The sequence below is a fragment of the Clarias gariepinus genome, chromosome 15, assembly GCF_024256425.1.
Source record: "Clarias gariepinus isolate MV-2021 ecotype Netherlands chromosome 15, CGAR_prim_01v2, whole genome shotgun sequence".
Taxonomy (NCBI): Eukaryota; Metazoa; Chordata; class Actinopteri; order Siluriformes; family Clariidae; genus Clarias; species Clarias gariepinus.
Window position 1 is genome coordinate 11,853,282 of NC_071114.1, and position 13,024 is coordinate 11,866,305.

Below are 13,024 nucleotides of genomic sequence, written 5' to 3' on the forward strand. Positions count from 1 at the left end.
GGTGATGATTGGTTGGAAAGTATCTATATAAATTTAATTTGGCACAGGCTCAGAACACATTACCGGTCTTACCAGGATTAGACAATCTTCTCTCAAGAGACACTTAAATAAAATGAGTCACAGCATCCCACTATGACGTGCGTGGATTTTCTTTTACATTAGAGTACTGAAAAATTAAGGGGCATACTTGTGACATGCAACATGTCATAAATTCTAAGATCAGAAGGTGTTACTTCATTTTCCATAGCAGCAACAATCTGAATACTAAAGACTAGAACATAAATGATGTTTGTTCATGCATGTTTTGTTTTAAGGTTATATCGTTCACAATGTTTTATATTTTAATAAATATATTAAATGTTTGGACTTATTACCCTGTGCTTGCCTCAACATACAAATATAAAATGAAACTTCGATCAGGGAGCTCTGACGTGTTATGTTAACACTAGTACTAATCTTTAAGTTGCACACTTAAAGGATGGGACTGTCCACCGCATGCAGAGTTGCTAATATGTTTACGTGAAGCTCTGTGCTACACACTATTAGCCTGCGCAGTCTATTTTATGGTTGTTGCACACAACAGATAGAGCTATTGTGCAACAGAAGTTAAGCCTCTCAATTCAATATCCGGGATGTTTACAGATAGGGATCCCTATCAGGTACAAACAGAAATGTTGCATTCTGCTCTGTCCTTAAATCTGGTTGGTCAGATGGTGTAAATGATTTAATAATAAAGGTTTTGTAACAGCATCTCTGACAGATGTTCTGATATGTTGTTTTTATAGAAACGACTCATGTATAGAAATGAAACATGTATAATCATTATCCGAGTGGGTTCATTTTGCAAGAAGAAATGATAAAGGACACTTTAGTTTTAGTGTTTTGTAACAATCAGTAACTTTCCGGCCATAGGGGAGTTCTCAGGACTTTCTCGTATTGGTTTCCCCGTAATATAAAAAGCTGTGCTTTTAGTGTCATACTGTATTTATGTCAAAAGAGAGAACGCTAGGTACAGTAGGTGATAGAATGGATATATATTCAGTGTATATAAAACATCCCCCCTTACATACAAACATGGGTTAAGAATTTTCAAAAATACAAACAAGCGTTGTTTTTATTTTTACGCATGTTTAATCGCAGAAGTTAGATCACATGTCAGGCGTACATGGTCACATGTGTGCAGTGTGCATCCCAGAAATGTTTGTTGGACTTACTAACAAGCTCTTAGAATGGCAGTTGTTCATATGTTAAGGAATGAATGAATGTTATTATTGGCCAATTGATGCAGTGGAATTAACTTAGTTTTATTCTGTATGCAAAGTCTTTAAAGTGTACAGTATTTGTGAAACAAACAGTATGAGCTATGATGCTAAATGCCAATGCCTGACTTGCAAGTAATCATTTACAGCAGATCTATTACATCCACTTATGTCTTCCTAAACATTGAATTCCTCCACCTGCGACTTTAATTATTCTACTTTGCCCACTGAACAAAAACAATCCTTCGTCATGCAGAATTAATCATTGTGTTTCTGTGACATCACAGGAGCTGAGTCTTGCCCTATATCTGGAACAACAGTCTGTCTCATCATTCAGCCATTAGTTTTAACAGCAGGGCTGGTCATTAGACCGGATGAACTGCGCAACAAGGGCCCTATAACTGTCTTCTCAATGGAACAGGCTCATGGCTCAGAGACCTCAACATGGCTGCGTCAAACAGATCATTCCATTGGGCTCAGATCTGTATTGGCTGCTTCATAGCATCCTCCCACTGTGAACTCCCCAGTCTGACCTTGAGATCCAGCATTTAAACGGCACAGGATGAAGAATGCTCACCAGGCCCACACTGTATCAATTACAACCCCCTAATTAAGAGTGAGTGTCTGCAGGAGATAAAGAATACCATTAGAGGAGCAAAAACAGTGGGAAATAAGCTTTTTTTCTTCTAGGGATTTGGACTAATCCCATTTTGCTGGAACTGTTTTCCACCCATGTATTCTTTGAAGTGTAAATGCTAAGAAATAAATATGTGTGTCAAAGAAACCCCTGCAGAAGAGGCTGTTTGTAAAGAAACAATAGAACAGGCAATAGGAAATAAAAATAAGATTTGTTTTTCTGTAAATTAGTCAATTAAATTGTAGTATTCAAGTGTTTTTATGGTTCTATACTAATTTCCCAAGCTTCACCATTCAGTCAAGACAAATACTGGTAATATATAAATCTAACATATTTGTAGACTTTCATTACACTGAGCCATGTCAGATTACATGTTTACTCCGAACTTTGAGAATTTTTGTTTACTAACTGAAGATCTGTTGAGAAAACGAGGTGAGAAATGCTGAAGTAGAGCTGAAGTGTCCTGAATTAGTTCTAATGAGGTTATTAGCATGTGCATTGAACCAGTTAGGGGAAGATCTTCAAAGCCTTTTCCAATCTCCATCCAAGCATCTCAGACAGGCTGGAGAGGTCTCAGCTTAATGTGCGAGATGAGATTTAGCTCCATCCCGAGACACAGGGTCTCGTTCCACCAACACTCTCATTTTCTCTAGAGCCCTCCTTCATGCTATATTGTGACTTATTCCCACAAGTGCCCACAATAGATTGTACCATTTCCGCCAATAGATTGTACTGATCTGTCTGCTTGGTTCACGAAGTAAGTAATGCAATTATCTTTGTAAATATTTCTATTTACCGAAGCTATATTGGGAATACCAGGTCACTGAAGGTGTTCAAAACATTTTGCCTTCACAAGGTTTTTTTTTCTATCCCTGTTTTTTCTAAAGTGACTAAGCGTTGCTGTGGGCACTGCTGCTTGACAAGTGCCAAACTAAATAACGACTCAGCATTTCCAAAAAGCTTTTCACAGGAATAACATCATCTCAGTTGAGTTGAAATTGAATGGTTAGTTTTTTTGACACAAATACACATGCTTTTCATAATCCCTGGCTCTAAAACAATGTCAAGCCACTTGAGGCTTGTCTGTATTTAACTGTAGTACCTAGTAGCAAGCATCTGCACTGTTGTGCATATGCTGTGATGTACTTTGGCTTCAGGACCTTCTTTGTCAGAAACCAGAAGGTCCCATAGAGCCTGTCATCAGACAAAAGCTGCATCTGTTTCATAGGGATGAATGACTTCCATTGGCAGGCCATAATGCCCTTGAAGCTACTGCCACTGTGCTTCTTTTATTTAACCCCAAACATCAAATTTTTGGTCGTGATTTATGCACCATTTAATTTTGCATTTGATTTTCTTAATTTAAAAACAGATATGAACATAGGAAATATTGATAAATAATAAGTTTAGATTTGAGTCACACAGAGTTTGCATTAAATATTGGCATGCCTTAATTACTTGCAATTCTGATCTTGGAACAATGTGTTACTTTTAGTTACTCGATATTAGCTTGAGCTAAGTCAAGGGTCACACATATAGCATGGCCAAAAGTTTTGAGAATGATAAAATATTGATAAAATATTTCCAAAAGTTCTGCTGCTTCAATGTTTTTAGATCTTTTTTCGCCAGATGTTACTATAGTATACTGTATATAGTATAATTACAAGCATTTTAATGTAGTTGCAAGCAACAATAAGCGGGCCCACGCACCCTGCGCTATTGTCTTGCCGGGTGTACCAGAAAGACAGTGTGCACAGTGGGGACATACCAATGGGGACATACCAATACTGTACCATTATAACCTAATTTTTAAAAAGGGGGAATTTTATGTTAAGAACTCCAAAAAGCCCCAAATGCTGGGGAAAAAAAAACAAACAAACAAAAACTATGATGTCACTCAATTCATTATCACTCAAGGTAATGTTACACGGAAAGTTATTAACCATTTTTCAACACCAAGCAAGCATAAAAGCATAATTATGCATGAATGGGCTACCTTCAGTCAGGATGTGGTTGACAGCATGCCAGGGTAAATTGCAGAGGTCTCCAAAAAGAAGAGTGAACATTGCAAATATTGACTCTTTCCCTAAATGTAATGTAACTGTCAATAAAAGCCTTTGACACTTGAAGTCTTTAATGATGAAATACTTGTAATTATACTTTAATATACCATAGTAACATCTGACAAAAAGCTTTGAAAATACTGAAGCAGTAGACTTATGAAAATGAATATTTGTGTCAACTTTTAGCCACAGCTGTATATTTAAATCTGTCAATTAATGAGGGTATAAGACGATAGATCACATCCAGTTTGCTGTGTTTAAAGTAATGGTCTCCTTTATTTCATCATATTAGTCTGTTTCGATTATCATTTTGAAATTGAGAATTACATAAAACACCATGTAGGTGATTTCCATAATCTAAATGGGAAACTCAGAAAATCAACCCAAGCAGCTGCATTACGCAAGTCTGAATTGTGTGGTCATCATAGCACAATTTTTGCTCCAATACATTATGAATTTCAATGATTCACTCTCTGAGTCAGCACAGTAGTTGGAATGTGAGATACCACACATTTATGAAAAAAAAAAAGATTGATTAGATATATCACAATTTAAAATAATATTTTATTAATAGCCACCAATGCCCATATATATATATATATATATATATATATATATATATATATATATATATATATATATATATATATATATATCCCATATAAAAAAGGCCTTGGTGGCTCAGTGGTGGTTTTTCGGAAAGTCCAGGTTCAATTTTCAGCCAGTGCCAAACCCTAGCCACTGCATGCAGTACTAGTCCCAAACCCGCTGTGGCGACCCCCTTATAGGAGCAGCTTTATGCTTTAAGAGTTACGAATGAATGAACGTATATTGTTGCTTAAGTGTGGAACAGAAGATTGGCAGAAATGTTATGTCTCTGTAGGAGACACAACATTTAATCAATTAACATCAAAAGTTGCAAAACATTTCAATGCTTCTTAAAACACTTTATAATACTTCAAAACCTGTAAGAAATATAGCTGCTCGTAATAAAGCAAACATAAAATTTTAGTGCTATTGAATCGAAATTAAAATTGCAATGCCCAAAAATCTAATTAAATTGACAGCCTACATATGATTCCCAGCTTTAGAGGAAAAATGTTGCCAGTAAACAGTATGTACTGCATAAAAATTAGACAATGGCCAAATCTCTCTATAAAATCATGTGATTTTTTTTCTGACCTTTTAATTGCCTGGATCTTCTCAGCAGTGATGTCTTGTATAACCTTTTCCAGCATATCTTTGCTTGTGGTGGGCGTAACTGGCTGCTCTTTGGTTTGCTTAGCATGTAGACCAATAACCAGTCCCAGGGAAAAGACTCCTGCCCCAAACAGCAGGTACTTGATTATGCAGGTAACACTTAACATTTGCACCTTAGGAACAGCCCTGTTGTACTCCAAGATGTAGTTGGGGTCCTCCTGTAGTCTCTCAAATCGTCCATGGGGGGACACAGAGGCGTGCATTATCTCATGGTCTGGATTTATTTCCCCACTGATTGAATTGCCCAAGGTCTGAGAGTCTGTGCACTCTAGTCGGAAGTCCTGTCCAAGTTCTTCCAACTCCTTTTCCATCTCCCACTCTAGATCAAGAGTGGCTAGCTGATCCTCACATTCCAGGTCTAGAGGATGCACTGAGCTACCATGACCGCCATGCCTGTATGCCATGTTCCCACCTACACACAAACATTAATATGACGTTAAAATACAACAAATGAGACATAAACAAAAGAACTTATGAGAAATAACAATTAAACAGTCATCATTTTAGATATCTAGCTTGTCTCTTAGTGTACTGACTACACTGAACATTTTTAGGGGAGCCTGGATGGGCACAGTGGTTCACTGCTGCCGATAAAAAGATCATTAAGGGTGATGACTTCCTGGGATCAAATTCATAAAAAAGGAGACATGTGTCAAAGTAGTCTATTAAATTTAACAATCCCTGTTAAAAAGATCATTATCAAACCTAAACTAGCCCAATCAATAATAACAAATTTGCAGAAGTGCCCAGAAGTTTCACAGTGGACAAAAGCCAATTTAAATTCAACTACAAAGGAGACCAGTGAATAAAAATTTTGCTTGAAAAGCTCTGTATCATTTAAAATAAAAAAGATCTAAGGAATGATTATGATCAAATTGCAACACTTAAAGTAAACATTCATTTTGTATGAGGAGTGAAATATGACTTGATATAATGAAGTGAAATACATCACTATTGCACACAAACACATTCACATAAAATGATTCATATCATATATAATGTCTTTCCATAATGTTTGCTATATATAAAATGGGAAGAAACCAGAGTACCTGGAGAAGCAAGGGAAGAACATGCACTCCATGCACACATCCCAAAGGCAAGCAAGACTCAAATCCTTAACCCTGGAGGTACGAGGCCATAGTGATAATCCTTACACCACTGTTTCACCCTTTTTGCATGTTTTGGGATTGTGGGAGAAAACTGAAGCACCCAGATAAAATCTACCAAGCATGGGGAAAACATTCAAACTCCACAAAGATGCAAAGACGGGACCTTCAACCCTGGAGGTGTACGACCACAGCGCTAAACACTATGCCACCATCCCGCTTATAATTAAAAAACTTAAAATATATTATTATTATAATATTATTATATTATTTTCATCTTTTACAATATTTTTTAAACAATACACTTTAGTCTTCCATAACAATCGTCACTATTATCTGCATATATTCACCACTATGAAATATTCGGAAAAGTCCACAAAGCACATAATCAACAAACAAATTGCATGATTTCAAGTAATTTTTTCCTTCATGTGCTTCCTGATATGTGTAGCCAGCCAACTACATTATTTAAACTGCTGAATAATGTACAATTGAATATATTTTTATTTGAATAGCCTTCTTTGAATTTATTCATTTGTATGGGAACTAAGGGTTGGGCGGGGGGCATTGCCCCTGTGCACAAAGCAAACTCCATCAAGGCCTGGTTCTCCAAAGTTGATGTGCCAGATCATGAGTGACCTGCAATGATTCCTGATCTCAGCTCAACTTTGCACCTTGGAAGCTCTGAATGTTCTGAATGCTTTAATGTTCTCTCTGTTGCAGTCAGGAAAGGGACCCCACTTGCTAAGACTAACACAAAAAGCCTGAGGAGAAGCTTCTACCATGAGAGAAGCTTTCTACAATGAAACCTCGTATTGCAAGGAATGTGGTTTGCGAGTGTTTCGCAAGACAAGCAAAGATTTTGACTTGGAAAACGAGCAAGTCTTGGTTAACGAGTACCAAGTATCATGTATTACGCGCTCACTGGTATAATTAACATTTATGCATGTGATATGTTAGTTCTTAATATATATATTTTTTTTATGAAATGTAACTTTACACATCACCTTCTAACCTGACGTTAGCACCTTCTCTGATGTCAGGCAAAAATGTACTGTAATGCTTCTGTTGCTAAATGAGCATAAATCTCCTGGGCCACATTACAAAATGTAGGGAAATAACTTCCCTTAAGAATGGAGAATGTTAAAGCAGCAAAGAAGGGATCAAGTTAATGATAACTTTTATGGTTTTGGTTCAGCAATCTAACCATATGGTACTCAAATATTCTGTATGTATCACTGAGGTACCCTTGATGGTGGTGGTAGTGATTTCTCAAGGATTTCTGCAGGTGAGTTTCCCCCACAGACAGGGTATGTACTGTATAATAATAATTTACTCATTTGTTTAAAAAGCAAACATTCGTTAATAGACTAGCACAGTTTTAGAGAATCTAAAAGACAAGCAATTAGGGATGAATTACTAAACATTTTTTTTTATTGCTCACAGACATTTCTTCAATTTTACGAATGCAAAGAAGAGATCCTCATTCACCCCTTGACTTGCGCTATGAAGCAGGTTGTCAAACTTCTGGGGCAGAATTGACCCACCTCTTCTCATCTCCTCCCTGCTTTCCTCTTCTATCCACTCTCTTCCTGTCTTCTTCTCTTCTATCATTCGCTCAGGTGGCGATGGAGCACTGCTCTCTTCTTCGCGGAATGACAGCTGACATTCAATCACCAGAAATGTCAGCAATTTAACGCTTCTCAGCTCCACAACAGAGCCATCAATTAAAGGCCAATGGAATGTACCATCTTTGACTTTTCCCCTGAGATTGATTTGACAGTGACACTAAAATGGAATGCTGCTGGAGTGCACACACTTCGCACATTCAAGCTGGGCTAAATCAATTTTCCAAACCATCCAAAGGACAGATTTGAAGAGCAATTTATTCATACAGTGGGTTCTACTGGGGGTACATTATGTTAGAATTCAGAAAAGTGTATATATATATATATATATATATATATATATATATATATATATATATATATATAGTATTTATATATTACTGTATATATGCAAATTTATCTTATGTTAACCTTAATTAAGAAAGTTAGAAAATTTTCTTTGTATAAGTGTATTTGAAATTGGTAAAGACAGGCAGTTTCCAGTGTCACTTTGAGCAAGGGAATGCTAGTGTTGCTACTATAACATTACAAACTACAACTATCAGAAAATAAATCCAAGCCCAACCCAAACAGGTATCAGACAACACTAAACTTAACTCATCACTACGCTGCAGCTCAATAAATTGCACACACTACACGGCTGTCACAACATCAAAAGGCCATGACCCAGATGTCTCAATAAAAAAAATAGCAGTTATTGGAGACAAACAGTATATTGCAGGGTAGAATGGGGAACACTGTTAACGAAACTTGCCTATGCCCTTGTGTAGCCCACAGGAAAAGAACAATCAGAAAACTTTTTCTTAGATGTATTTTTTAAAAATGTTCTATCAGGGCAAAGAAAATGGTACGATGTGTGTTTAATTTAGCCATTTTTTTTTTTTAAATATACAGCATACCCTGTGTAGGTGGAGGAGCTGGAGGCACAAGGCATGGCACATCCTGTATGGGGTGCCAAGTCATGACAGGGCACAAACACACACTCACACGTGCACTTTTCAATTATAGACTTCAGGAAATTTGGAAATAACAGAATATAGAGGGTATATTACATATCTTTGGTCTGTGGAGGAAACTGGAGTACCTGGAGAAAACCTACTATGCACTGGGAGAAATGCTAAATCCACACACAGATTTAAACACCAATCCTGGAAATGCTAGGCAACAGTGCTAACCACTAAGCAAGCTACTGTGCCACTGTGTATTAAATCCAATTTACATAATATACAGTAGATACTAGAACGACCAATTAATGCATATGTATCATGTCCAGTATGTGTAGGAAAAAAAAAAGGAAAATACTGTTTGGTGTAGCATAGACGAATAAGGTGATAATAATAAGGTGCATTTTTTAAAATATTCACTGTAAAGTGAATCCATACAGAATACAGTACATTTCTCTTACATGCGAAATAAAATATGAATATTTAATTTATATTTTTGATTCTTTATAAATCAAAAGCACACAGCAGCTGAGCCAGACATCAAAAATAAGCATTCCTGTAAAGCCATACCTTTCATTAAAATTTGCATATAGTAAATTTTTTTTTTTTTTTGGAACAAATACAAGAAATGCATGTTTACTGTAGTATTTACAGTATATGTGAGGTTTTGCAAACAGGCTTAATTTAAGCTTTATGCTTAATATGTAAAGGTAAAAGTTACAGCTATCAGCATAATCAGGATAAATCTGATTCAAAAGACAAATCACCTGGTGCTGACACAGACCAGGCGGCACAACCAATCGATGACCTGCATCCATTATGTTCAGTTAAAAAGGAAAGAACAAAACAAAAAGTCAGAGCAAACGTTTGTTTTTAATGGCTTGAAAGTGCAATCGGAGTTATTGGGTCCATTTTTCAACCTAAACTGCAATAAGAGATATTGCGTCCATTTGTACTCTCTAAAACACAGGATCTGACACGTTAGATAAAAAGACAGATGTCACAGCTTGGATCAGCAAAGAGATCAAGGCCTTCATATGATTGAACCTGGGATTAGACTAAAATTTGTCTCTTATAAATTCACTATGAATAAGTGTGGAAGTGATTAGTAAAAGTAAACATCATAACTACAGTATGGTGGCTCAATTTCTTTTTCCAGTGCTTTTGCTCATTGGAGAGTAAATAAACCACTAAATAGCTGTCTGGGGAAAAATACATAACTGTGTATTTTGCTCCATTGGTGCCAATAAAGAGTTTTATTAAGACTGTGTGTGCATGTGTTACATTAAATTATAATTAAACATAACATGCTTTGTGGACTCCATCATCAGGATGGACAGAAGGAGGAGAGCTTGCCTGCCATCAGTCATTCCTTAACTGATTTAAGTGAAGTCTGGAGACTCATCGGTCAACTTACAGACCACTCAGAGGGAACATCGGAGACGTCAGTATGCTTACAAAGCAATCAGCAGATATTGTTGTGCTGTCGTGCTTATTGCTAGGAATACACAGTTTTTTCATAAAGTTGCCAAACAGCTACGAAAAGAATAATTGCATCGTGTCATGTTACAAGCCAAAACAATTATTCATTACTAATAAAGCTAATGTATGATAATGGAGGCACTTTCATTGTTTTTTCCTACTTTTTTCCTTCCTTCTTCTTCCTTTTTTAATAAGTAAGGAATAATAACAGTGCTTGTTGTTGAAGGAAAATAAGCCATGATGGCTGGTGATCTGGCCATGAAACCAAGAGTTTCTATTATCACTGAAGTTGCATATTTTCCAAAAAGAGCAAATCCTGTTGCAGTTTTTAACACTGATAATAACATTTAGGGTTTAGAGAGATGTCTATAGGAAAAGTTATAGTCTGTTGTTACTTACATTAAAGCTGTTATAAGTGGGTATTCTCTCACCAGCCTTTTTTTTTTCTTTTGCAAAGTTAATAAGCAAAAAGCACAATATTCTTAGTCAGAAAGGCTCTCCCACTGTATAATGGCAATCTGATAGGAAAACTACAATAAATGCCTACTTATATAATGCCTCCTTGAAATTATGTTTGTTAAATAACACATGTATGTACATTGTCAAACATTATAATACCTAAAATTTTAGCTTATACTGTAGATAGGTTTATGTATTAACAGGCACATTATTATATAACAAAAGAATTTTAATGATGTTCTTGCTTTCATGGCATGTTTATGCTAGCCTGATAATGTGGTTTCATGTTATTTGACATAATGTATATAATATGTTTTGTTTGCTCTCCCTATGGGTGTTTCAGTTTCCACTCACAAGCCAAAGACATGTACAGTAGTGCAGCCCAACTGGCATTTCCAAATTATCTGTAGTGTATGACTGAATTAGTGAGTGTTACTGTAGCTTATGCTCTGCAATTTACTGGCAAAGTTCCCTGGCATAGACTCCAGGCCCCATGTGAACCTACACCACTGGATAAATGGTATAGATATTAGATGGATATATGCTTAGTGGCGTACTAATATGAGTTTTGTAAAGACATTTACTATGTGATTTATACGAATAAATAATAGAGGGGGAAATACTACATATAGTTCATTTCCATTATTTTAATGTTGCACCAAGAAAGCTGACTTAAACAGCTGCATAAACCAACTCAGAATAAATATAACTTTATCTGCATAATATTGAGGCAACATTTGCACTTTAGTTGCCAATTCTGAATATGTCGCACACTCATAAATAGCCTCATTTGTTATTTACTAGCCCAGACATGGTTGTATGGTCACATACAGTATTACATGATGATATCACTGATCACATGATAGAAAAAATGGACAACTGCAGGGAAAAAAGTAATGCATTTTACCATTTTTAATAATGGGAGTGCTGAGCCAAATTCACTATCTAATATGAATATCACAAACCACCATAGCATTATTATAATACACAACAAAGCACAATAAATTATCTATTTATAAGTACCTATTTTACTCACTGGGTCAGATGACACTGATGGATGTAAACTCTTATGACATTCAATGACAATTTTCAATGACAATATTTTTATATCAGTCTTATGCTGTAGATATAAAATAAACCCCTGCCAGTGTCAAATTTTGTCATTCATACATAATCCACATGGTGGATTTTTAAATGAGGTGCTAACACAAACCCAATTTGCAGGCAACCATTAAAGAATAAAGCATTAAGCAATATGCCCATGAGAAGGCCATATGCTAGTCACTTGACTTTATAGTTAGTACTTAACTTCTTACTTAAAGTATTCATTAAAAGTTGCCCTGGGGTGAGTTTTCCCAAATGCATAAACCTTGCAGAATTACCTCAACTCTGTTGATCTCGCCATCAGCATTTAACTAACAATTTTATATTGTAGTAAGTAATAAGAGGATGAGAACCCAAATATGTCAAAGAGTTATTAATGCATTTATTGCATCAGGCCAGTTGATGCATTGCTATAAATAAAGATTTAAAATTGGCCAGAGTGTGCACCATATCAGTAGATCCCATCAACAAAATTATGATCATTTTTTAAATTGAAGAACAGTGTCCAAAATTCCCCTGCATATTTATATTTGACCAAGTACCTTTTTGGTGAAAGTCACTCAGAAAAAGAAGAGCCAGTCTAATTATAGCAAGGTTTGCTAGTGTTCTGCTTTACACAGATCAGTCATTATCACCTAACGCTGTCACAAACAGAATGTCACCTTCAGGTGTAAATGAGGTCTTCCACATCTGTGACACAGTGATAGATAGCCACAGTGTCAGTCAAACTCGCCACCAGCAGAACCAGAAATAATGAACTGCACCTTTGTACCTGTAAGCTGGTACAGAGCTGAGCCATCCTGCATCATTTTTGCAGGTGCTGTAGTCATATTTGCTGTGTGTAAAAATTAATTAAATTATGGAAGAGGTGCTGGCAAGGTATACTGTATGAATTAGAAACTAAAAACAACATCTTGGGGGAAGGGGGATAAAACACACTAAAATTATTACATCTAAAAATATTTTTCTATACATGAAATATTTATAAACATATATATAAATATATCTATATCATGGATTTCCCCCTTCCAGGGCATTGGTGGGTCACTGGTAGATATTTTGCCTCTCATGCTGAAGGTCCG

General features: G+C 36.1%; 1 protein-coding gene across 1 annotated transcript in view; it reads right to left on the reverse strand.

Moving 5' to 3' along the window:
* Positions 1-13,024, reverse strand: part of LOC128543257 (inactive N-acetylated-alpha-linked acidic dipeptidase-like protein 2) — a 318,759-nt gene that overhangs the window by 217,485 nt on the left and 88,250 nt on the right. Inside the window, exon 2 of the mRNA XM_053513625.1 lies at positions 5,142-5,631. Coding sequence (XP_053369600.1) covers positions 5,142-5,623 — 482 coding nt within the window. The 5' untranslated portion in view covers positions 5,624-5,631. The remainder of the gene's footprint in view (positions 1-5,141; positions 5,632-13,024) is intronic.